We start from the raw sequence: 24,893 nt of genomic DNA on the forward strand, positions 1-24,893 counted from the left end.
GGTGCGGAGGTGAGGTAGATGTCTTGGCGTTAATCTTGGCTCCTTGTCAAGTCTACTGGGAGTACACGTACTATGAACCGGCAAGAAATGATAATAACTAAATGAATCATTCACATCACTTCGTTTCTAATAATGTCATAAGCTACCTCCTAATGTGATAGCTGCCTCAAATCAACCCCACTCGGGTCCAGAATCCTGTCTAGCTTGACCGGAATTACTTGTCGCTTGTCCAAGTAAAGTCTTTCCACCCCTTTCCTGCATTTCTTGCCCTTCAGTCTCAGAGTCAAAATTTGAGACTTGGTAGTCGAAGACGTTGACTTTGCTCGCCGGTAACTCTTCACCACCTTCTTGCCTAGGTGCCGGTGAAGGGTATGCTGGTCTTGAGCCAAAGGCTTCCCACTCGTTCTCGGTGTCTTGGACTGTGTCTGCAGTTTCCCACTCATGTAGCTCGGTGTCAAAGGCGGCATTGTCTGTGTTTATGAAGTTCTGCTATCGTTAATTGGCTGAAAATGCAAGGAAACGGTTCAATGGTGAGACGAGAAAAGGCCGAATGAAAGAACAGGTAGTAAAGCTGGGAAAAAGGAAGCAGTGCGAGATATAGCTCCTCCCAACCTCCTTGGGAAGGAACCATGATTATTAGATCAAAGGCGACGGAGTGGTTGTGGGGTATCAGAAAATTACCAACAAGAGCATAATAAAAGAAAACGACATACCTCAAGTGCACCTGGAAGTGCCTCCTCTTTGTAGCCCATTGCGTTACTGTTGGCATACACTAGCAGAACATTCTTTGACTCTTCCCTCGCTGCTCGAAGAACCTCAACCTCCCGAACCTTGCGAGCGGTATACCCAATTACGTCTGCGTTCGGCGCTGAGTTATTCCTGGCCTGTGCCTGTCGAGATCTTGCGTCATCCACAGAGAAGCTAAGGCGCCACCATTGGTAATCGTCAGATGCCGGCTCATCAGGCTTGTCGAGGACATTGCGTCGTAGGACGTATGTAACATGCGGCTCGGTGCAGACGCCTCTCAGCGTGTATTTATGAACTGGAGGTTCGCCTGGCGAGTGTGACGGCTCCGTTAAGAATTTCGAGCAGCTCCTGAGAGTTTCCAGGGCTTGCTGTTGTCGATCATCCAGTTCTAGTGGGCTTAGCAGGCACACACAGTATATCTGCTTTTATGGGGTGACATACCTTTGAGTTTACCTTCGATTCGCTGCGAGATTGCCTTCAACTTATGGGAAAGCCCCCCAATTGAATCCTCCGCGGCCGTATCTGCTGGAGCTTGGACGAGTTTTGTCGCAGCATCGGCAGCCTTCTCTAGAATCACCTGAGATGATAATTTTTGTCCCTTCGACACGGAAAAGCGGTCCATAAGGGTTCGTAACTTCAGAATTTCTTCGCGGATTTGAAGCCGTTGAATGCGGTATTCTCGTGCAACCTCTCGGCAGCTGGCGAGATATCGATCGGGGTAAAAAGCCGCCGGAACCTTCACGTCTACTGCCTTTGCAGCTGCGTCCACGCTGTCTAACCGAATTGTCAAGATGTCTGCGACATGCTCCAGCCACACATCATCAAGTTCTTCCCCTGGGCTGTCCGCCCACATAGTACCATCTAGCACGTCATACAGGGTCTGGCCGTGAATGGCTTCGATGTACGGCTCTAACGTGAAAAACTCCTTGTCGATTGGCGAGTCATCGGCATCCATTGGTGTATCTTCAAACTGTAACGGCCGTTTATACGCCATTGACGAAAACACCATAGACAGCGGATTTCCAGGGTCTGCGCGGAGAGCCGATTCCTGCCACGCCTCAAGGAATTTGCTAACGCTACTTTCTGCGTCGAATGTTGACATTGCTTTTAGGCCAGCCAGAGCATCAGAGCTACCGAAAGCCCGCGTTGTAGAGTCCAGGAAGGCCATGATCCGTTGACTTTCGTGCAGGATATCATCCCATTCGGTGTCTCCGTCCTGCGCTTCGTTTATCGTCACGATCTTTGGGAGGTTGATCGGTTGTCCATTCCACCACTGTGCATCGTGTCCGTAGTTGGAAAGGATCTTGTTCCGTAACAAGAGAGCCTCTCGAGCGAGCGGTATCGCGTGAAAGATCGTTAAAAGCCCGTTTAGATGCAGACTGTTCTCCGTCGGACGAATGAACGCTGGCTCGTTCGGTTGTCTCTTCCGGTCGACCGGGTCCGGGCTGATGACGATTTCGCGGGCGCTGGAGTTGAAGAGGGTCATCGCCCAGGCACCTTCGTCATAGTGATCTCGCGTCGCGCGACTGAAGTTCTGATTCGAACTCGTGACACCGGTCTCTTGTTGTCCGAGGTCCGCATTCAGAGACATAGCTACTGCCTGCTGGAGATTTCGTTCCTCCTGTTCCGCTATCGTCAAGCCACTACCTGGCGTTGCTGTCCAAGTCAGCGAATGTTGCCTAGCTCATCCACATGTTCCTACCCGTTGTATCTTGTGTCGGCCCTTGAGAGGGAGGAGGAGGTAGATGAGTTGTTTGCGCTTGGTCTTTTGGATTTATAGCCGACGGGGGCCGTGAGGGGGGAACGGAGATCGGTACGCCAGAGTGCTCGATTTCATATGCTGGCCGGAACTGCTGTCAGCAAGGTTCTCTCTAACCTAAGGTACGGAAACGCCTACCGGATGCACCCGCCACATTTTGATAGCTTGAAACCTTGATTAAACATGCTGGTAAGTCTCTTGTTCAGCGAGAGGAGATAGCGGGATTACCTGGGTGGAAGGTCCGGTTGGGTCTTCGAAGTAGGCGTTAATGGCTTTGTTGTTGTCGAGGTCGTTGGCCTGGGATTTGGCATTAGCAGAGCGTAAGAGTCGTTCATGGAAAGCACACCTTCAGAAAGCTTATGGCTTTATCTCGAGAGGTATCGGTAATAATAATGAAGTTGGTAATAGCTTCTTGCGTCGGCTCAGACGCCATCTCGCCTTTCGTTGCCTACAACCGAGGCAGGCGTACGACGAGGAAACAGATGTTTCCACGACAGTGTACTGGGCAGAAGAGAACGCAGAGGAGTGAAGCTGTTTCAAGTAAGAAGGCAGCAGCTTTAAGTCAAGCTGGAGCTTGGAGGGCGGCATGAGCGGAGAAAGACTGCGCTGCGGAAAGAGCTCCCCCCACCACATGACGCCAAGCCAGGCCCTTTGGATGCGTTTTCTCTCCCCTACCTATCTAATCCTAAACCAGTGGTGCTTCCGAAATTGTTGGCTCTACTCCAGAGAGGACAAGTTGTTATTGTGATGCGATGTTTGCGCAAATGCAGATGCGCATTAGCTGCAGTTGTCCGTATACCTCGTAGGAGGGGTATGCTCTAGTTATGCTCTATGCTCTGAAGCTCTGAAGTAAACTGGAACAAGGGGTGGTCGTCAAGGTTCAATTTAGATTATGTGCCATGACGAGTCGACATATTCCTGGTTTCAACTGCCAGATACATCGTGGGGTCGTAGTCTGACGAAGCAAATAATGGTTGACGTATGTGTAAAGGATTATGAAAGGGAGAGAGGACTGGACTGCCGCCCGCTCCGTTTGCTCTCTTCTCGTGTCTGTCCTGCATCCATTCATTTCTCCGTGCCCAAAACTTCTCCCACATAGACCGCGCTAGACTCCATATCTTTTAAGCATTTGTTGCCCTCAGCGCTGCGATTCTCCGCATGATAAGTATTCGAGACCGACTCGCCTGGTCATCCAACTCTGTTCCGCCGGTTTGCGGGGGAAGAGATCGCTTCCACGGGCGGGCATGAACTGACTCTCTGAACACCACAAGACCACGATCGGCTAACCCTATTACTTTGAAACTTTGAAGATCGGTGTGAAAATCGGCGCAGAGCAAATTATAAGGGGAAAGTTTTACGAGTCTGGACCCAACGGCGGATATTCTTCACGTCACGTTGTCTCCTCCACATCACCTCCACTACTGAGAAGAATCCGACCACGACAAGTCATCAGCTACCGGTCCGCCAGATGGCTGCTGCCTTTGATGATGAAGACCTCTCGGTCTCTCTCCCTTCTTTCGACCGTGACCGTCAACGCGAACGCCCTGGCGCATCCGATAACTCTTCCAATCCCAACCAGTCCGCCATGGCCATGCCCCCGCCCTCTCGCCCGATCGGAAAGGGTGGTGAGGTTTCGAGGCAGTCCCCAGCCACGATGAGGGATATGCAGCGGCTTGATCAATACCATACGGTGAAAGTGCTCGGAGAAGGCTCGTTTGGAAAGGTTAAGCTGGCTATCCACCAGGTCAGTGGCCGCCAGGTCGCCTTGAAGACGATCTCCCGCCGTAAGCTGCTATCCCGCGACATGATCGGACGAGTCGAGCGGGAGATTCAGTATCTCCAGCTGTTGCGCCACCCTCACATTATCAAACTGTATGTCTTTTTGCTTTTACTCGCGCGATTGACCAAGACTGACATGAATCTCTTCTAGCTACACCGTCATTTCAACCAAAACGGACATCATAATGGTGCTAGAATATGCGGAGCGAGAATTGTTCGACTACTTGGTTAGGAGAGGCCGATGCAACGATGCCGAAGCCCGCAAGTTCTTCCAGCAGATTATCTGTGCTGTCGAGTACTGTCACCGTCATAAGATTGTCCATCGTGATCTGAAGCCGGAGAACCTCCTCATTGACCGGGATAAGAATGTCAAGATTGCGGATTTCGGTCTGAGTAATATTATGACGGATGGTAACTTCCTCAAGACTAGCTGTGGAAGTCCCAACTACGCCGCACCCGAGGTGATTTCTGGCAAGCTGTATGCCGGCCCAGAGGTCGATGTATGGAGCTGCGGAGTTATCCTCTATGTGCTGCTGGTGGGACGGCTGCCTTTCGACGACGACTACATTCCCGCGCTTTTCAAGAAAATCGCCGCAGGCAACTTCCACATGCCTACCTACATATCCACTGGGGCCGCTCGGCTGATCCGGTCAATGCTGCAGGTGCACCCGGTGCACCGGATTACTATTGAGGATATTCGCAAGGATCCTTGGTTTCTCCAAGATTTGCCCGGCTACCTACATCCACCTCCGGAGGACTTCATTCCATCAGACAAAGCGGTTGATCCGCGCAAGATCGCGGCAGGGAAACCCCAGGCCATCCAGAGCAAGATCAGCCAGGTGGCCATCTCTAAGCTTGAGAGGAGTATGGGCTATGGGCGTGAGGATATCGAAGATGCGCTCAAGACGATTGAACCTAGCGCCATAAAGGATGCTTTCTTCATCATTGTGGAGAACGAGATGATGCAAACAAATTGTGAGACGGGTAGTATTGGTCGCGGAAACAAATGGCTAACCTTGACAGCACCCACAGATGATAACATGATGAACCCTTCAAGTGTGCCCCCGCCGCCGTCTACAGAACGCACTGCAAACTCTTCAACTGGATCCAGACAGCCACCGACATCCTACACGCACGATGCGAACTTTATTCCCACACGAACCAAGTCTGGCACTCGCCGGTTTGCCCCTCCGCCCCCGAAGGCCGTGCCTACTGAGCCCGAACTCTTAGAGCCACCACGCCTGAGCCATGTCCGAATCCTGCCGACGAGCTTGCCATATGTGCATGATCAGCTCATGGAACAGCGAGAGCGAGAGCGTGCCCGGTCCCGAGAAGACTTAGAGGAGAAAGCCCAGGCTGGTCTGGATGACGACGATCCTAGTCGGATCGCCCGGTCTCCCGAAGAGCAGGAAGCAACAGCCAGAGCTCTGAAGCCCCATTCTCGCAGCATCATTGACCTTGACAAGCTGCGACTTGATCCTCCAGAGGGCCGCAGTGCCCCATACCAGCCTACGAAAAAGGCGCGACGGTGGCAATTCGGTATTCGCTCTCGCAACCAGCCATACGAAGCCATCCTTTATCTCTACCGTGCCATAGCAGCACAAGGAGGAATCTGGGAGATGCAACCCGCGGAAGGTTAGTCACTTTCCACATCAATCAACGCTCGCTAACTCTTGTAGGCTTGGTTGTAGGCGATTCAGAATCTGGTGACGAACCACTCCAGACCAAATACCCCGACCTGCCATCCGATCACTACGTTCCTAAAGACCTTTGGTTTATTCGTGCGCGTCTGCTGAAGGAAGGTGTTCGAGCACCCGGCTCCACGTCAAGCATGCATAGCAGTCGCAGTGACCTGGAAGAACTTCGCCGGCGATTCAACATTTCTGGCACTAACATCCCCGGAGAAGATAAGCCAATACCCACCGAGATGACACCCACGTCGGGCGCCTCATCTGCCACCCGAGAGCATTCCATCTCACGCATGTCATACGGCGTTTGGGTCTTCATTGACATCCAGCTGTACCAGCTTGAAGAAAACAACTACATGGTGGACTTCAAGTGCGACGGCTATCAAAACGTGATCCGCGCCGAGGGTGACACCGAGTGGCACCCGATCAGCAAACGGTTCTACAACAAGGAGAAGGAGGTCTCGAGCCCTTATCCATTCTTGGACGTGGCGTCCGACCTCGTGGCCCAACTGGCTGTCGCAAGCTAGACTCGCTGTATGCGAGAGGTGGATTTAGGCGTTCGGAGCATCGTGCACATTTTTGCATTTGGGGTTTAGCGTGCATCTGCTGATATCAAGAGCCGAAAAGGGAAAGGAAAGGATATATACATGTAATTGCTTGGCTGCCTTTGTGTATGATATGGAGTCACTGCAGTAGATTTTCTTGAACATAGATATACATTATTTGAAATGGTTCTCTCATACCTAGATACTGTACACTCTTACGTAGTCACGAAGCTTAAGCAAAAGGGGCAAAGGCGTGGAAAATGGAATTGCGGGCACCAATCAAACCACCCAGGAACCCTTCACATGTCAATAGTCAACACGACAGCCTCATCCATCCACCATCCGTCACCATCGACATCATCCCTGATATCTAATTCAATTCAAACACTCACATTAAGAATACAATACACAGCTAGCACACAACCACAACCACGACCATGGACCCAAATCCAAACCCAACATCAGCATCAACATCAACACCAACACCAACACGCCCTGCACGCCTCACAACAGCCGAGCGCAAAAGACTCACAGACCGCAAAGCGCAGCGCCAGCGCCGCGAGCGCATCAAGACGTATATTGCGCGGCTGGAAAAGACCCTCGAGGAACTCACTGCCGCCTCGGGGAATGGCATGGAAGCGACCCTGCTCAAGCAGCTGGAGCAGCAGCGGCTGAAGACGGAGAGGCTGACGGGCGTGATTAACCATATCCATGAGGTTTTGGAGGAGACGAGGGGGTCGATGGGGGAGGGGGAGGAAGAGGGTGCGAGTGGGAGTGGGAGTTTAAGTTCGGGTTCTACGACAGCAGCAGCAACTACGTTACCTGCGGGTAGACGGGTTTTGAAATCGGCGGGACAGGAGCAGAAACAGCATGAGCATGAGCATCAGCATCAGCAGCAGCGACAGCGACAGGAGTCGAGTGGTAGCAATGAGAGAGCGCTGCCGTTTACGATAAGCACGGACTTGTCGAAGAAAATCTCACTGCATACCCAGAACCCGAGTAACAGTGGGACGAGGAACTACTTTGAGATTGTGAACGAGACGATTTCGAATGTAGCCAAGGAGCAGGACTCGATTATTCCGTCGACGACGGCGGATGATGATGATCTGGCGATTCGGGCGATCTTGTACGGGTGGGATTCTATCAGTAGTGGACGTGGGGAGAAGCGTTTGGATCGGGTGTGGGGGTTGCTGCAAGCGCTGGATCAGGGGATTTTCTCGCAGACGGGGTTGGTTGAGCGGGTGGCTATTTTGAGGTTGATGAGGGCTATGATTCAGGTATTTTTCTGTCTATAGATGTGCTGGGTGCTTGAGGCTGACTTGGGCAGTGGAATCTTTCTCCGCAGGATCATACGATCCCGTCGTATATGTTTCCTACGTAGGTTTTCTCGTCGAATATCCAGACGAGGCTAATGGGAGTAGGGTTACGCAGAGCATGGTTCCTCATGCACCGATAATTGACTTCTTTGCATGGTAACTATACCACCCTGCTTGGTATACTGTGCGAACTGACAATCTAGGCCAAACCTGCGAGACCACTTGATCGTCTCCGGCATCACCAACATCACAGAAACAACCTCAGCCTTATACGTCTCACAAATCCGGCTCAAATGGCCCTACGAGCTGCGAGATATCTGCAAGTACAACGTTGCCGAGAATAAATACCGTTTCTCCAGCGAGTTTGATACCGTCTTTTACGATCTGGACTCGTGGACGATTGAATCACCGCAGCTTCAGATACTCATTGACAGCGGGCCAGCAATGGCTGCATTCCACCCTAGCAACCTCCCAACCCATGGAGATGACGACGGAGACGTCGACGCAGGGAGCTACTGGGATCGACTGCTGGATAGTTGTGACCAGATGTGATTCAATACCTCCTACATAGAGATGGAATATCATGTACCACCACACCTACCGACTAAAAGCAAACGGACACCCCAAAGCACTCCCACCCCCCCGCCTCGCAAACTCCCCCATCTTCTCCGTCTCAGCAAGCACATCCGCCCTACTCCTCTCCCTAAACTCCCTCGGCCCAACCTCCTCCGTCAGAAATCCCTCACTCAAAAACTCCCTCCCAGGCAACGGCCTCCCACTCCACGCCCCAACCCCCAAAGCCTTCCAAACCCTCACCCAAAACCCCTCCGCCACATACCAAGGCTCAAACAAATAAACCTCCCTCCTTATTCTCCCAGTCCCCCCATCCACATCCCCACCGCCAGTCACAGGCCTTAACCTTGGCAGCACCAGCGTCCTAATAAGCCAAGCCCTGATATCAAGCACCCCCTCCACCAACCACACAACCCAGGCCTTTGGCTCCCTCATCCCCAGCAACGGCCTCACCCTCGCCTCAACCAGGGAAGCAACAACACTCCCCCCAAACCCCTTAAGCCAAGACGGTAAAGCCCTAACATAAAGCCCCACCGTCGCCTCACAGCAGAGTTTATTACTCGCCGCAAAATGCATATGCTCCCTCTCATACCCCTCCACCCACCTCCCCAACTCATCCAGCGTCTCCGGAACCCCCGTCATCCCCATCCGCAACGCAATCTCCCTCCAATACACAAACACCGCGACGCGCTCAATATGCAATAGCGGCCGCCACTCAAACCGGTCAATCCACCTCAGCGGCTCAAGCACAAACAGCGCAAAGGTATGAATCATATCGATGTTGCTGATCTGGTTCTTATCCTGGTACTGGCGGTGGATCCAGTTCATTTTGCTGAGTGCTTTGAGGCCACGTTCTGAGTCGAGGTTGTTGATTAGGAGCTCGGAGAGGAGGATTGCGGTGTCTTCGCTTCTTTTCCCGACGAGGGAGGGGGAGGTGAGGCGGCGGGTTGCGACGAGGAGTTTTGTGCCGGTGGGGATGGCGTAGGATTTTAGCAGGGCGAGTTGCGTGCTGAAGGCGTAGGAGAAGGGGAATTCGGTTGTTAGGAGGGGGAGGAGGATGGAGTGGGCGGTTGCGGGGGTCATGGTGTAGGGGTTGGGGTTTGAGAGGAGGTGGGAGTGGGTTTTGCGAAGGGAGTGGAGGTGTTTGGTTCGGAGGTGGGAGACGAGGAGGAGGTAGAAGGTTGTTGCTGTGAGGATGAGTAGGAGGGCCATTTTGGAGGATGTGATAGAGACTGATTTGCTTGGTTGTTGCTTCAGGGTAGATGGGAGAGGGGATGAAATGGGGTATATAGTTCCAAGTGTTGCGAGTCAGCTGTGGGGAGTCAGTTGCACATGTTGCGGGGAAAGATGGATGCTGTTGCGCTTTCGTGTAGACTGGATAGCTGCAAAGCCGAGCTTAATACCTCTAACTTGTTTGTCTTGTGGCTGTATAGCAAAACTCATGGCTAGGTATCCGATCTATACCGGTAACGTTATGCATGGGAAGTACGATGTCGATGTCATCTGAGCGGAACATGCAGCGCAATGACTAGAGGCTCTATTGCGCATAGTATACTGCATTACATAAATGAGAATGAATGAAGTTTTGATCCGTAATACTCTCACCAGCGCCTTATAGATTCTGGAGTCTCGCCTACTATAAATACAACCTCCCTCTACTTCACACCAAACTTATCAACGGCTCTAGCATTTTTCCAGTCATAACACGACCTTGAGAGTGGGCTGACTCAATTCACAGAGTGTAAAATATAGCAGCCACCAACTACCTAGTCCACTAAGATAATATTCCGGAGTAGAGCCAAAGTACTGCTACACGAACTCTCGCATCATCAGATACTGTCGCTGTTGTTCGCATAGAAGCTTCTTACACTGTTCAAGACTGTTCCTTGTCTTATGTAGTGTAAAGACTAGATTCAGAATAGATTTAGACTAATCATGCTGAGGCTATGAAAGTTGAATTGTTGATAAGAGTACCAATCCCACCCAACTCTAGGTAATTGAATCCCTCCACTATATCAAGCCCACAACTTCAACCCCCAGTAACTCCTATTCGATCTTGTTGCTATCACGACTACAGTGAATGCTCTTATTCAGAGCACTAGTCTAATCCGAGGTGGAGTTGCGTGCGGTGCTGCTGGAAATGACAGTGTCTTGGTCAGGTTGATGTGAATTGCGAAAACTGAAATGACACGTTTAAGAGGTTATCTATTGGAGGCCTCGTACTGTATGCCTAGATGGTAGCCGTCGTTGTGCAGTTGTGTTGGCGGTGGCGGTGGTGGTGGGAGGACATAGGGCTTCATTTCCGCATCCGGAAGTCGTGGCTAAAATCGAGATACCGCAAGCAGGTTGCAGCTTTTATACCCCACATTCCAGCTAATTTGATCAGGGAAATCATCTACACCTGTGCTTCCGGAAAGTAGCATGCCCTGGAATAGAGTACTTACAATAATATTATACCCGAATTCTATTCAGCCCTACCCTCTTCCTCCTCCTCCTCTCCTCACCAACTTGAGACAGCAATGACAGCCCTCACGATGACCACCAAAGCAAGCCACCTCCTCACCCAAACCGCCCGCCGCAAATACCCCCTCTTCATCCTCCTCTTCATCTTCCTCATCATCATCTACCCCTTCACCTCAACATTCCTCCCTGGCCTCTCGGCACTAGAATCACAATACTCCCCCGCCGACCCCTTATCCGCCCACCCACCTCTCCCCCCATCTTCTGAATCCCTCTCAGCAACCGAAATTCCAGCATCCACCCTCCTCGCCCGTCCAATATCAAATGACAGGACAACTATCCCGAAGATCATCCACCAAACATGGTTCCCGGCGGGGACGAACATGTCCGCATCAGCAAAGGAATGGGTGAACACAATCAAGAGATTCCACCCAGAGTGGGAGTACGTCCTCTGGGACGACGAGAGCAACGAGGAGCTCGTGAGGCGGTATTTCCCATGGTTCCTGGAGACCTATCGATCTCTCCCGAAAGAGATCAACCGCGCGGATATGGCGAGGAATTTCTACATGTTTCTCTTTGGGGGGTGGGTTACCTCTTCTACTGCTCTCCGGTATTATGTTCACGGTAAATGTTATGCTAACTTGAGTGCCTACAGCATGTACGCAGACGTCGACACCGAGTCCCTCCGCCCCGTGGACTCCCTCTTCGTCGCTCACGACGTCGCCCTAAACTCCCACGAAGCAATCCTCTCCTCTTTCTCGCCTCCGGCAGCAAAGATGCAAAGAGCCTTTATGGGCCGCATGGCTCACACGCTCGATCCTGAAGGCCTCGGCGCAATCCCCAATGGCTGGATGGCCTCGCCCCCCGGCCACCCGTTCTTTCTCCTCCCGGTTCTCGCAGTACAGGCAAACCCCACTGGTGACGGAAGCGTCGAAGGCATGACAGGCCCTGGTATCCTCGGGCCTTTAATTAAGCAGTATTTCGGACACGGGAACGATCCGAGCGTGCGTGCGAATCTACGACGGCAGCTTTGTGCAAGGGTTCGCGAGGCTCCGGGGGGCAGGGACTGGGATTTGTTTTGTCCGGTCAATGTGGATGGGGAGTGGAGTGATCAGGGGGAGGAACTGGGGCATTCGCTGGTGCTGTTGCCGCGGGAGCAGATCTATCCGTTTAGTTGGGCGGATGATGGCGACGTGAAGAGTTGCTTGGGGAGTAAGGCGAATGTGGAAGGGTTTGATCCGGCGGAGTGTAAGAGGAGGATGGATGTGGATGCTTGGCCGAGTTATTTTATCACTTATTGTACGCATACTTGGTAGTCTCTTTTTATCTGACGGTTATTTTGTTGTTTAGAGTGTATGGAGATGCAGAATGAATATCTAATATGTAAAATAGGGTAAGCTGGTGACGTGATAGGCCGCATACGGATGTAGATGTAGTAACCCGACTTAGGGTTGCATTGGTAGCCCTGCTTCGAGCATGAACCAGCATTTCATGTGGGGATACTATCGTTGCATTGAATGAATTGTCTTCTGACCCGGTACAGTAGAGCTGTCATTTAAACTGTTAAATAAAAGCTTTCGCTGGAAGTGTAGGTGGGTTTTGTGAGATCTCGAGTGTAATCTGCAACATGCACCCCAAACCCGCCGCAAGTCGGCCCTGGAGTATCGTCTTCTATACATTGTATGCTCTCTGTTTGTCGATCATTGGATGAGAGTGTAGCTAATTGGAAGATAGAAACTGGATCTTCTGGTCAAACCTCACCATCCTCTTCAACAAATGGATTCTCGAATCTACTCCTTTCCGTGCGTCTCCCAACTCCCAACTCCCAACTCCATAACCCTAACTCTCTATCCTCTCCGAACCTTTCACTCTACTAACAGCGAACAGGCTACCGTAAGCACCCATTCCAATCCCACAATACCCAATCTTTATCTCCAAAACCCTCTGTCAATATCTAACTAGAACAGCAATCCTCCTAACAACCTGGCACCTCCTCTTCGCAACCCTCGCCACCCAACTCCTCGCCCGCACCACGCCCCTCCTCAGCTCGAGAAAGACAATAAACATGACCCCCAAACTATACATCACCCGCATCGCCCCGATCGGCGTCCTCTACAGCGGCAGTCTAGTGTGCAGCAACATGGCCTATCTGTACCTGAACGTCGGGTTTATCCAGATGTTGAAGGTGATTCCCTTCCCCAAATACTCCCAATTCCCACTCCCTTTTTATTATTTTGTGCAGTTCGTAATTTGCTTGCTACTCTGGACGAGACACTAATTTCGATAATACTTCAGGCCTCCGGCCCAGTCATCACCCTCCTGACAAGCGCCCTCTACGGCGTAACAACACTCACGGCACCGAAAACACTGAATGTACTCTTCATCACGGCGAGCGTGGCGCTTACGGTGTCATCTGAGATCCAGTTTAGTTGGGTTGGCGTGGCATTGCAGGGTGTTGCGTTGATGTTTGACGCGAATCGGTTGGTGTTGTTGCAGCTGATAACGGCGGGCTCTTCATCAAACGCACCGGACTCAGGGTCTGAATCTGAGTCTGCTCGAGGGAGGGGAGGTGATGAGGAGAGTGGTCTTGTCCGAGACGAGAATGGAGAGGAAGCGCAAGAAGCTGAAAAAGACCGCCACCACCACCAAGAGGGAGAAGAAGGACCCTCTCTAGACTCGGAGATGGGAATGAAAGACAAAGCCAACAGTAGTAGCAACAAGGGAATCCCCAAAATGGACCCCCTGCTAAGCCTCTACTACTCCGCGCCAATCTGCGCACTCATGAACGCCATTCTGGCGTGGAAGGGGGAGATTGAGCCGTTTCTTTACAGTTCCAGCCAGCCGCAGCCGCAGCCGCAGTCTCAGGTCCAACCTCAGTATCAGTCTGAGCCCGGGAGTCTCCTGCAGATAATCCTCAACACAGGCCTCGGCATCCTCCTGCTCAACGCCTGTGTGGGGTTCATGCTGAACGTGGCGGTTTTCACACTCGTATGTCTTCCTCCTCCTAACCCCTTTCTAATACAATATCACATCATGTATCATCTCAACAAAAGCTAACAACAGCAAACCAATATAGATCGGCAAAACATCCGGGCTGACAATGACGCTCGTCAGTATCCCCAAGAACATCCTGCTGATCCTGGCGTCGGTGGTTCTATGGGGGACGAGGGTTAGTGCGTTGCAGTGGGTTGGGTATGCTGGTGCGTTGGCCGGGTTGGTTGTTTATTCTGGGGGTGGGGGATTTGTCTGTGGGCTTTTTGCTGGGGTGGTGAAGAAGGTTGGACTTGGAGGGAGGAAGGGGAGAGGGAGGTATGAGAGGGTTTTGCAGGCGAAGGAAGGGTTGGTTTGATGGCGTAGATGGGGAAACCAGGAGGGGGGATTGTCGCTGATTAGTTATGACGAGCAGAAATCTTCTGTAATCGACGAGATATCCATCTGGGAGTTGAGTGCTCAATTGGAAGAAGAGATAATTGAATTGCTCAGACTCTAGTAGGTAACCTAATCTAGATGGTTTCGTAGATTTCCAATCATACTCCCTCCATTAGACCAAATCACCAAGTGAGTATCAAGATTACCAAAATTCCACCAGACACAGACATCAAAAGAAACACAGATCTAGTCATCTTCACTATCCAAACTCTGAAAATCATCCTGACCAAGTAACTTCCCATCCAATATCTTGCCAAAATGAGTCTTGTCAATCTCCTGTCCATCCCGGCGGATCTGCGACATAAGAGATCGCAAAAACCTAAGCGGACTCTGGGTGAATGGAGCATTCTCCTGGAGTATGAATCCGTCTGCCGCAACAGTCACGCCCTCTGGTGCTGTGGACGACGAGAGGCCCAAGGCGTCGCAGATCTCGAGATACTCTTGGAAGGACGATATGTAGAGCTGGCCGGCGAAGATGTTAAGCTGGACCCTCAGAAAGGTTGGAATGATAAGGAAAGCTTGTTCTGTGCAGGAGACAGTGTAAAGGTCAAGCTTATCGAGAGGCGAGTAGCTTCGGTTCTGGCGCGGTGCGTAGCTGTGCAGTGCGACAGGGGCTTTGGATTTCTGGACCTTTGAGTGGAGCTCGTTGGCTTCGAAGGGACTTATGATGACCATGTGGTGTACATTCCATTTGGACTTAACGACGCTTGTGAGTATCCACTGTACCGGGCGTTGGTAATCGTCTAGGGTGGACGATGGTCCTTTTGGCATCTTAACAGTTCTAGCAAAGTCCTGAGTAACCAGCAGCCCAGGCCCAAACTCCGAAACATTGAGATACTTTGCTGCTGATGTCTTCCGAAATGATTCAAAGGCAGGCATGAAGGCTGTAGATGTCTCATCGAGTATTCCCGTGGACACAAATTTGACCAGATCTGGATGCAGGTGATGTTTTTCGGGGGTCGCCATAGCCGGCCGCTGGACTTGTCGCTCCTGTTCAATCTCTGGCGCGAGCTGCCTCTCTTGCTCTTCTTGGAGTTGTGTGGCTGCGAACTTCAGGTTGGCAAACTCCCTGCACCTCTCTTGAATGCGAAGAGTGTTTTCGCTTTCCTCTGTCTCAGAGTCGATAAAGAGAGTGTCTCCATGGCGGGGTCGATAGCGCTGGTCCAGTGTCTGGGACTCCGGTTCGAGGAAGCCCTCTGCCTGGTCTTTTGTCATCTCTTGGCTATTGCCACGGATCCCCTGCCAAATTTTGTCCTGACGCTCAAAACGCTGGCCCTGGACTGCCCACAGTGGGATACTGCGCTGCATCTCAATCCAGGTCTCGGAGACCGACCAACGAAGCACGTCTGATACCTCAACTTGGTAATCGTCAGGCTTTCCAATCAGAGACAAAATCTTTGTTTTGATTTCTTGTGGGATGCAAAAGACCACTGACTGACCCTTCCCCAGTTTTCGCAACCTCATACAGGCTATAGATTTGTTAGTGGGGGGTTTCTGGCTGTGGGCTCTTTCCTACCTTGAACAAGTTTATCCTTCGTAATACCAGCTCCGAGGGTCACAGCAGCTCGATAATCCCGAGGCAATCTCAAATCAATTCCCCGAGTGTGAGCTTCGTCCAAGAAAACAAGACACGCGTCCAGCTGGTTTACAAATGGCGAGATTTGCAGTGGCTCAATGAGCCCAGTCTTGTCCACCACGCAAATTTCGTCGTTGTCGTTAACAAAGACAACAGCCTGCTTCTGACTGTTATCCGGTATCATCTTCAGCCAGCTCTGAGCAACCTCCACGTTCGTCAACTCCAGAATCTGAGCCCCTACATCAAGAATAACTTGCGTCGGAGGATCCAGGACCATTACCAAGTCGAGTAAAGCCTGCGCATCTGTGATAGACTCATCTCGTTCAGGCACGTAGTGAACAGAGTTCTCGGGTTGTAGAAGGTATTCCAGGACCAGAGCATTGGTATGGTTCTGTTCCGGAAGGTCGAGTTGCTCCACGCTCAACGGAAGGGTGACACGGGAATCATTGGTCCCGCTGAAGCCCGCGGTTGGGAGAGCTTTGATTTCCCCAATATCCCATCCCGATGCTGATAGCTTGTACGGGAATTCTTTCATTTCCTTAGGGAAAACTATGTGGGCAAGGAAGTAGTCAATAGCCCCTTTCGATAGCCGCAGACTCGGGAAGATGTGCTCGACACAGTGTACGCAATCTTGAAGGTTTATGCCGTTGAGTTGGCGATATGCCTGTGGAAGGCTCGGTGCGTCATCCACCCATGATTGGTATTCGATGTCTGCCTGGTCAGATTTGATTAGATGACGGAGCGAGATAATCAGTTCGTCGTTATCGAGGCCAGCATAATAGTGACTCAGACAAGTCAACATTACTACAACCTCAGGATGACTGAACTCAGACCGAGGAGCTGGGTTGTCCTTGGCGCGATACGGAACAGAGAGACTCGTTGACGGTTTCCTCGCGTGATGGGGCCCGTAGTTAACCCGCCAGCGTTTCTGGCCAAAACAGGAAGCCAGGACTCCGCCTGCGATGAGGCCCCTTATAAGGAGAAGGGGGTCCCTGGTACTGTCGGTCCAAAAGCTAGCTGCACTATCATCCTCGACTGCGGCCGCCTGTTGCTCAGATAGATCTGGGTTGAGAATGTATGCGAATACAGCATTCCTAATTGCTTCAGGCTGTCTTGAGATAGGTAGCGAGCCGATACCATTGTTGCAAATATGGTCGGTAACTATTCTGAGAAGCTCCTGGGTTGCGTGCTCGCCCAACAGCCGCGTCCGAGGGAAGCTGCCGAGCCCTTGCTCTTCCACTTCAATCAATTGAGGAAACTTCTCTTTGACAGCTGGCGCATACTTCCTGACCAGGTCCAATAACTGTTGAGCCATAATCCACCTTTCTGGACTGTATTCCAGCGGCCGCTGGGAGCCCATTGTATAGATCAGCTCGAACTTTACGCTGAAATTTTCGTCGCTTTCATCAACCACATCTCGCGATGAGGCGTGGAAGAACTCAAGGATTTTTGGAAGACGAAGACCGACAGCCTCTTTTTCATTGATGAACGACTCGAGGCACATGAGCTTCAGCGATAGTATATGCTCCGGCTGGACTAAGAGGACGCCTCCTTCTGTCTTGCATTCAAGACACATTCGTTCAATCTCTGCTGCCTTGGCTTCGTCTATCAAAAGAGAGCGTGTCACAGGCATATGGTACACTCGTCGACCGATGAGCCCGCCTAGCCTTGAGACTAGCATCTGAAACATCTGCCGAGATTGTGGCTCTGCAACGAGCACGCGCACTAAACATGAACCATCTGCAAGCGCCGCTGCTACAATCGGAACAATCGTTGAGGACTTCCCCTCGCCCATATTCAACTGCATGACGCTGTTCCGGCCAGGTTTAGTATCCCTCATCTCTTGGGCTATTTGCTCTTGAACCTCTCGGATAAGAATTCCATTCTCAATCTCGAGAAGAAGGGATTCCGGGAAGCTATACGTATCCCAGTTGGTATGACCGGGGTTTTGGAGTTCTCGGATGAGATCTTCCTGGTGATCGATCAAACCGACCAGACGTTTCGCCCGCTGAAGTGCCGTGATAGCACACCCGTAGGCTATGTAACAGGCTTTCCATTGTGTAGACAGGTGACTCCATCGCTGTCGTGTGAGCTGCCGAAGAAAGAGGTCTGGGGAAACTCTGGGCCCAATATTTATCTTCGCCAGGATCTTCAGAAGGCAACGGCGCACAGGTCCTTCTTGGTCTGCCACGCCCCTGCCGCCCCCGGACAGCGTCATTCTCGAGAAGATTACCTTGTATGTCTTTGCGTAATGGCTTTCACAGCGGGATAGATACCCAGATACAATCTCTTTCAGTTTGCTGATAGTGATAGTGATCCTGTCCGGCTGTCGTATCTCTCGTAAGGACATGGTGCTGCCCTGTAGCTGGTCAACATACCGTCTCTCGTACTCTGACTCTGCTTGAACTTTCAGTGCCGCAACCAAATCCTGGAGACGTGGTGTTGATTCCGTTATGCCAGGTGCAGAATACAAGAGAGGTTCCAAGGCGGGAGGTCCTACTTCCAAGAGCGGCACCGCTTCCAGATATGCATCAAGGACATCGTCTGTGCAGACAAAACCCCGAATTCGGAGCGCAGGCTGAGCGGAGGGACAAGTTGGGCCTGATGGTAGCAGTACAACTTGAGCATGGTGGCTCGAGTAGACTGACGCAATCCTAGACAAGTACGACCTCAACTCTCTGTTGCCAAACCAAGCCGAGAACATTTCTCGTGCTAGGTCCATTGAAGCCAAAAGTTTAAAGTAGTCACCAAATTTGGGCGTGACGTTGCAGTTAGGTGTAAAGGGAGATGAGATTGGCCATTGACTGCGCAGATCAGCGACAAATTTATCAAGAGCTCGGGACATGTTGTTATCTTTCAGGCGCTGTATGCGAGCTCTGAATGCATGATATCTTTCCTGAGGCCCAGGGCTGATATTTGTTTCCGGTGTTTCAGCAAGACGAGCCGTATTGATTCGCGACCTAAGCTCACTCTCCCTTAGCTCATACCCCTTCTGTGGGTTGAACGACAGTTGAGACGGTGGCTCAATGGTGGCCATATCTGGTATAATGTAAAGTGCTGCAAAGACTTTGAGGATTGTCAAATCTATCTTGTTCGGAAGTGTCAACGTTGACAACCAGATCATCACCTGGTATTTGTTTGGTCGACCGGTGTTTAAGCTAAGAAGTTGATGAGCACTACACCACTTGGTCGAAAGCAATGTAGAAGCTTCTTTTAGCAGCCAGGTTGCATCATAGGTTATCTTTCGCTCGAACACAGCGCTTCAGCCGCATACTTCGTCAGGTTCCGAAAGGAAAGTCCAAATGGTTGAGAGCAGGGATGTCTCGCTTATCACCTCCGTAGATGGGAGCTCGTCGTAGAGAGTCTTGCACAGAGCGAATACCCTCGAGCACTGTTCTGACTGGTAGTCTCGGCCACGTTCCGTATATCGATGGTCTTGTTCAGTAGTGTGGGCTTCTGCCCCGAAGCCAGACGTGCGAAACGATGAAGATCGAATATTATCGCGCCGCAGTAAGGGCTCGTTGACACTTGGTAGCGTATGCTGGCTCGCCTGGGAATCAGGATAGAACATTCCCATCTGGTGGTTCTGATTGAAGATCGCCACGACCTGCTCATAGAAATCGTTGTGCTGAGACAAGTAACCAAGGCCTTGATTCCACCCAATGCTCTGCATGACGCGTTCGTTAGCTGGGTAGTATTCTCTTGTGGGACTTAGTTCCGCAATCTTGAACAAGATAGCAGTGTTCTCTGGTTTCAGTTGACTGAATGACCGCACCGATGCGGACTGAAGGATAGATAGAGACTGTTCAGTCCCCGTCTTCATGGTTAGCGGATCTGGAATGCAGAAGGAGGTAACAGCGTGCAGATAACACAAGAATAATTTGCTCTGCAGACTTCCGTTGTCAGCCAACCGGCCCAGCTGGACATTGACTGCATACACATGAGCATTAGAGATAGCTTGCCAGCCTATTTCAACAGCGACATGGTCTTTGTCCTTTTTCCACGTCACCTTGCCTTCTGGGATAATGACTCTGCGATTGTTGCCATCCTCGCCCACCAAAACAAGCTTATTACGCAGACCAATCAGTGTGCCTAACGACTGATCAGCATCGATTAACATCCCGCGATACTGACGAGATCGAAGTGAGGAGGACCCTGATTGAAGGTCAAAGCTTAGACGAAGACGGGGAACTTCAATCTCCAGTTCCGAAGAAGCAGTGTGTAGCTTGCAATGCAATCTTGACTGCTGTTCAATTGGTCCCAGAATACCAGCTATTGATTTGGCCGTCTGGCTGGTCATACTGATCAACGAAAGTCCATTTTTCACAAGGGACCAACTGCTCTGTCCCTGGCTCTGCTGCAACACCCAGTTAGTCTCGGATGATTTCCAGGGCTCATTGACTGGGCGAAATTCAATGTGTCCGTTCTCCAAATCGTACCAGTGCGCGTAATCATGAACAAAAGCATCAGGGAATGCACCCTCGAAGAGCCTGGTTGGTACAAATTCCCAAACTCGACCTTCGTCCACAGCGCGAATGCACAGATCAAACGATTCTAGGTCAGGAAGAGGGTCCTTTCCCATGTGTAACGTCTGGTTCATGTGCTTCCTCTGACCAGAAAACTGCATCCCTGGAATATCGCTGGGCATTACCTCCACTAAGGAACGTCCAAATAGAAGCTTGTATGTTTCGTGGCGCTCATAGTCTGAGGGCAGGCGAGATAATGGCTGGCCGTTGACGAGGAGTTCCCCAGTTATCAAGTTAAAATGAACGAGCAAGCCTCCGTTGGTGGCAGTTCCAGACTCCATTGAGGTAACAAGCCAGTAGTCGCTGCCTTTGAGAGCAAGTGACCAGGCAGACCCCGCACGGTAGGCCGCCCAAGACATTTGAATAGCCTTGTCCATAATTGGTTTCTTTTGTTCCACCACATTGTGTGCTATAATGCTATGACATCGATAAGCCAGGACGCGCCAACGATGATGGAGAATCTGGAGCAGGCTGCCAGGCGCAATCTCGGAGAGGTTCATTCTATCATGGATCACCATACAACATTGAATATAAATGGCGGCATCGGACGGATTTTGAAAGATTTGCTCCAAGGTAGCGCCTTCCGAGTCAAATGTGGCCACGCATATCAACGCTATATGAGCACTTCGGGCCATCAAGTCTAGCCGGCGCGTGTCGCTGTCTGTGGTACCTGCCGTATCTCTGACTTCCATGACCCATTTGAAAGCGATAGCACGCAGGCCTGCCAGATGATGCAAGCATGACTGGTGGGTACCCTTCAGAGTTGAGAGGGACAAGACTCGCTGGATGAGGAATATCAGGGCCATGAGCTCCTGTGCAGACTCCCAATTCTCTTTGATTTTCTCAGCAGTATCTCTAATCTGGGTCAGTAACGCAATCACAAATTGCTGTTGGTCCAGTACGGCGTGTCCCGCACGTAGGATTGAGCTCTGGATAGATGGTCCGGCCTGACATATGATCTGTAATATAAAGATACAGGTCTCATCCTTGCGCAGAACCACAGACGGTATTGCAAGCTGACGCAAGATGTTTGTCCATTGTATATCAACGCCGTACGGCATTGAGCAAAGCGCTTTGTATTCCTCGAGCGATATGTGCTTTGGAGAGGCGGCCTGTGATGCGATGATCGTATTCGGGGCAGGTCCATTTCTCGTACTTGCTGGTCGCATCAAGAATTGCTGTAATGATGAACTTGCTGGAGGAAGCTTATAAGTGCATGCCGATCCAAGCTCAGTCGTGTCCTTGAGCTCGGCAACAAAGCATCCAAGAGCGTTATCAAAATAATGAAAATTCAACGCATTTTCTAAACAAATATCTTCTTCATGCACATCGATTATGCGTTTTCCCTTCCTGTGGGTATTACTATGGGGCTTATCCTCTGAAAGAAGACTGAAGGTTTGCGCAGGCTTGCTCACCCTGAAAAGTGACGCCAGCCCGCCGTATGTTTCTGGTTGGTATGTGGCCCTCGGTTTCCATTGTCTGCCATAGCTAATACGCAGAACACGTATCAGAAAGAAGATTGTGATGTCACGCCAAAATGCGAATGGGCGAGGAACCCTCAGTTCGAATACTGTAGTCTTCTTCTTCAGTCCATCCGAAGGTAAGGGCCATTCGTGAACATCTATGCTGATCGATGCCGCAGTCGCCTTATCCGCACAGCGAGAGCAGTAGGAGGCGTGGATTGATTCTGTGTAGTCGAAACGCCGATCAGGACGATATTCGTAGTATTCACATTTTGTCTGGTCCACACGATTCATCAAGTCCGTATACCGCTGTTGTTTTGCACGGAGTTCTGCCTTTTTCTCTGCCCTTTTTTGACTTGCTTTCTTTTCGATTGTTGCAAGTAAGGCTTGGTGCTCGGCCGATTCATCAAAATATCGCACAGAGAAAGATCCTGGTGTACCGTAGTCCCGGAAAATGTTAGAGCTAGGGTATCGAATTTGCTGTTTGCACCGACGAAGATAATCCTCTGCACGACTCAGTCTCTCCAGTTGAGACTTATACGGAAGCACAAGGGTTTCAAATATCTCTAACGGAATTTGAGAATCATAATCAGCGAGCATTGTATGATGATGCTTTGAAACTTTGTCACAGGCGATCCATAGCTCCAGCATTGTCAGTACCAGGACCGAGACGGATTCAGGATTGCTCGAGTATAGTGGAGACGCATTGTTATAATAGCCTCTCGTTAATCTGTAAAGCCTTTCGTAGGTGTCGTTTTTGCCAATGTTTGACTGAAGCCAAAGGTCTAGGTTATCGTGAATCCATCGCTCAAAGGCAGCAAGATTGGCAAAGTTGTAATCGGGGTCCTCAAGATTGGGCAGCGACGGAGAAACTGTGCTATCGTGTTCGAAGAGCTTGGGAGACGGCTGGAACTCCGCTTGCATTTGAAGATTCTCATGGTTTTTGAGCCTCTCAATCCACAGATCAATGCCAGGTAGTGAGCAGTTAACATCTTTGCTGAAGTCCAACTTCGACAACTCATGAGTTCTGACGCACTCAAGCATCAGATTATTCTGGCCTCTGATCTGGGCCCAATTAGAGCTGATTACATTGCCCGTTCGTTCAAGCACATCCTGAACGTATTGGAACCATGAGGGACAGTAAGATAGGTCGAGCTTGCACAGCCGACGGCCAATTTTCGCAGACATGATATAACGATCTTTATCAGATATCTGCCTTGAACAGGAATTCAAAATCACACTCAAAAGGTACACCATGAACTGCTTATAGAGGTCATCTGATACTCCTTCCTGCGCGGAGAGCCTTCGAAAGACGAGCTGAAGAGTTGATCGAATCAGGAGCCACAGAGGAGATCGTCGCCAGGGAAATTGACAATTGATATACAACACCTCTTCGCGAGTATTCTTCAGGATTTATAGTTTGTCAACGACAGTGCATCGGGGACGTAAGAAGGATACGAAAAACTCGGTGACCATCTTTGGGTTGGCTGTATCCCTATCCTCATCATGCCATGTGCCCTTCTTTTTCACCTTGGTCTTGGTCCCTGGAGCAGACTGATGGCTCATTTTTGCCAGTGTCTGCGCGATGACGCCTCGCAGCTCGTTGTCGCTAAATGTGGCTTGATCTAGTAGAAAGGTCGGCCCAGGGAACTGGCGCTGCAGGCGGCCCATCGTTGTATTAACTGCCTCATTCAGTGGGGAAAGCTCGAATGCCTCGATACTGATTCCTTCACCCTCTTTCGCCAACAAGACGGCGGCGTTCTGTTCGCGAATGTGTATTGGCAAGACACCACCTGGAATAAAAAACTTAGAATTAATGAATGTCAAGAAAGCGCTAACGGGGTCCCTTACCATGATTACTCAGGTCCTCTAGAGACTTGGTAAGTTTTGCTTCATCAAGGTTGCCATCTGGTCCGCAAATATCTTTTAGACGAGTGAGCATCAATATGCTTGGGGCGATGATATTTTTGTGATTAGGTACGTGGACTTTGAATCCACGGAGGGCTTCGATGACGGTTTCGAGAAGGTCACTGTCATAGTTAAAGCCGTCGCTCTGTTGGGGGAGCTTCGGCGGGAGAAAAATGTGGTGTAACAGGTACGACTGGCGGCTGAAGACAACTTCAGTTCAGTTTGCAGGTTTTTCATTTGGCGTTGCCGCTGCTGTAGGTACCGACACCACTACAGCGGATCTAGGGGTATTGAATACAGATGGAATGGGGAGGGCTGATGGATAAATGGAAAGGTAGTAAATAGGAGGTGGTGTTGGAAGAGTTGAGTGTTGAGGAGAAGTATTCCGAGGCGGCAATTATGAGGGGCATACCTCCCAAGGTCATAGGTTGCGATGACTGAAGGGTGAATCGTGCGTCCCACTCTCGATAGAGCGTCAAACATTTTGGCATCACAGTCCCTCCATGGTGTTATTATCCAGCCTTTTTATTTTGTATGGCCCGCGGGCCAACGCTTTGCTTACCTTTTGGGATTGACAGATCAAGGGGATTGGCTGTAGGCTGGCTGTTTTCTATTGCTTCCAGATAATAATCATATGACATCCGTGTCAAATTTTGCATGAGAAGAGTATTTGGCATAAAAAGCGCCGCATTTGAGACTTGTAGAATATGAGCAGCAGAGACAAGTAAATATTAGACAAAGTATGCCATATTCGCTTATTTTGGAGTGGATCAGTCCATCACATCCAACTTCTATACCACCATCCCACTCCCACTCGGCGTGATGGAACTTCTCGTCATACAGTTCTGACCCGACTAAAGATGCTCGATTTTAGAGTATATGGGCACATTCTCGGAAGTTTCTACTTGGAAGAATTCCGCAATTCAATCCGTTCAAGCTCTTCATAATATATTTCGCGCCATCATTTTGTACAAATCTATAAACATGCGTCCTGCAGTATACTCCCCGCGCTAGCCAAAATGGAATAGCAAGAGAATGTCAATTTACAAAGTACGCTCTGCTGTAGCCAGCTACTCCGTCACCATTTCCTGTACTGGACATAAAGATTCCATTGGAGCTTTCGA

General features: G+C 50.6%; 6 protein-coding genes across 6 annotated transcripts; 3 read left to right on the forward strand and 3 right to left on the reverse strand.

Moving 5' to 3' along the window:
- Window positions 1-104: 104 nt before the first annotated feature.
- On the reverse strand, window positions 105-3,084 carry BJY04DRAFT_183086 (uncharacterized protein). The gene is made up of 7 exons (XM_073710408.1): window positions 2,853-3,084; window positions 2,735-2,803; window positions 2,645-2,678; window positions 2,450-2,587; window positions 1,189-2,403; window positions 714-1,135; window positions 105-486 (listed from the first exon to the last, which is right to left on the reverse strand). The coding sequence occupies exons 1-7, from the start codon at window positions 2,937-2,939 to the stop codon at window positions 172-174; spliced, it is 2,280 nt and encodes a 759-aa protein (XP_073573991.1). The 5' UTR covers window positions 2,940-3,084; the 3' UTR covers window positions 105-171.
- Window positions 3,085-3,790: 706 nt separating this feature from the next.
- Window positions 3,791-6,512, forward strand: BJY04DRAFT_15565 (serine/threonine-protein kinase). The gene is made up of 4 exons (XM_073708949.1): window positions 3,791-4,378; window positions 4,437-5,260; window positions 5,309-5,920; window positions 5,965-6,512. Exons 1-4 carry the CDS (start codon window positions 3,975-3,977, stop codon window positions 6,498-6,500), a joined length of 2,376 nt encoding a protein of 791 aa, XP_073573992.1. The 5' UTR covers window positions 3,791-3,974; the 3' UTR covers window positions 6,501-6,512.
- A 443-nt stretch (window positions 6,513-6,955) lies between these two features.
- On the forward strand, window positions 6,956-8,386 carry BJY04DRAFT_215609 (uncharacterized protein; the record flags this gene model as incomplete). Its single annotated transcript, XM_073715516.1, has 4 exons — window positions 6,956-7,795; window positions 7,846-7,895; window positions 7,940-7,990; window positions 8,038-8,386. The coding sequence occupies 4 exons, from the start codon at window positions 6,956-6,958 to the stop codon at window positions 8,384-8,386; spliced, it is 1,290 nt and encodes a 429-aa protein (XP_073573993.1).
- Window positions 8,387-8,431: 45 nt separating this feature from the next.
- Window positions 8,432-9,490, reverse strand: BJY04DRAFT_225985 (uncharacterized protein; the record flags this gene model as incomplete). Its single annotated transcript, XM_073718311.1, has 1 exon — window positions 8,432-9,490. The coding sequence occupies one exon, from the start codon at window positions 9,488-9,490 to the stop codon at window positions 8,432-8,434; it is 1,059 nt and encodes a 352-aa protein (XP_073573994.1).
- Window positions 9,491-10,941: 1,451 nt separating this feature from the next.
- On the forward strand, window positions 10,942-14,216 carry BJY04DRAFT_206027 (uncharacterized protein; the record flags this gene model as incomplete). Its single annotated transcript, XM_073713663.1, has 6 exons — window positions 10,942-11,450; window positions 11,523-11,818; window positions 12,598-12,669; window positions 12,835-13,052; window positions 13,163-13,855; window positions 13,944-14,216. The coding sequence occupies 6 exons, from the start codon at window positions 10,942-10,944 to the stop codon at window positions 14,214-14,216; spliced, it is 2,061 nt and encodes a 686-aa protein (XP_073573995.1).
- A 129-nt stretch (window positions 14,217-14,345) lies between these two features.
- Window positions 14,346-24,194, reverse strand: BJY04DRAFT_225986 (uncharacterized protein; the record flags this gene model as incomplete). The annotated part of the gene is made up of 26 exons (XM_073718312.1): window positions 14,346-15,765; window positions 15,813-17,250; window positions 17,284-17,310; window positions 17,341-17,466; window positions 17,500-17,562; window positions 17,599-18,450; window positions 18,490-18,584; window positions 18,621-18,676; window positions 18,716-19,113; window positions 19,147-19,573; window positions 19,604-19,706; window positions 19,743-19,964; window positions 20,007-20,027; window positions 20,058-20,144; window positions 20,175-20,883; window positions 20,914-21,119; window positions 21,153-21,414; window positions 21,448-21,557; window positions 21,591-22,019; window positions 22,056-22,503; window positions 22,534-22,600; window positions 22,634-22,738; window positions 22,775-23,265; window positions 23,320-23,695; window positions 23,739-23,979; window positions 24,182-24,194. 26 exons carry the CDS (start codon window positions 24,192-24,194, stop codon window positions 14,483-14,485), a joined length of 8,655 nt encoding a protein of 2,884 aa, XP_073573996.1. The 3' UTR covers window positions 14,346-14,482.
- Between the last annotated feature and the right edge of the window lie 699 nt (window positions 24,195-24,893).

The sequence above is a fragment of the Aspergillus karnatakaensis genome (genome assembly GCF_047715665.1).
Source record: "Aspergillus karnatakaensis strain CBS 102800 unplaced genomic scaffold BJY04scaffold_11, whole genome shotgun sequence".
In the NCBI taxonomy this organism is placed as follows: domain Eukaryota; kingdom Fungi; phylum Ascomycota; class Eurotiomycetes; order Eurotiales; family Aspergillaceae; genus Aspergillus; species Aspergillus karnatakaensis.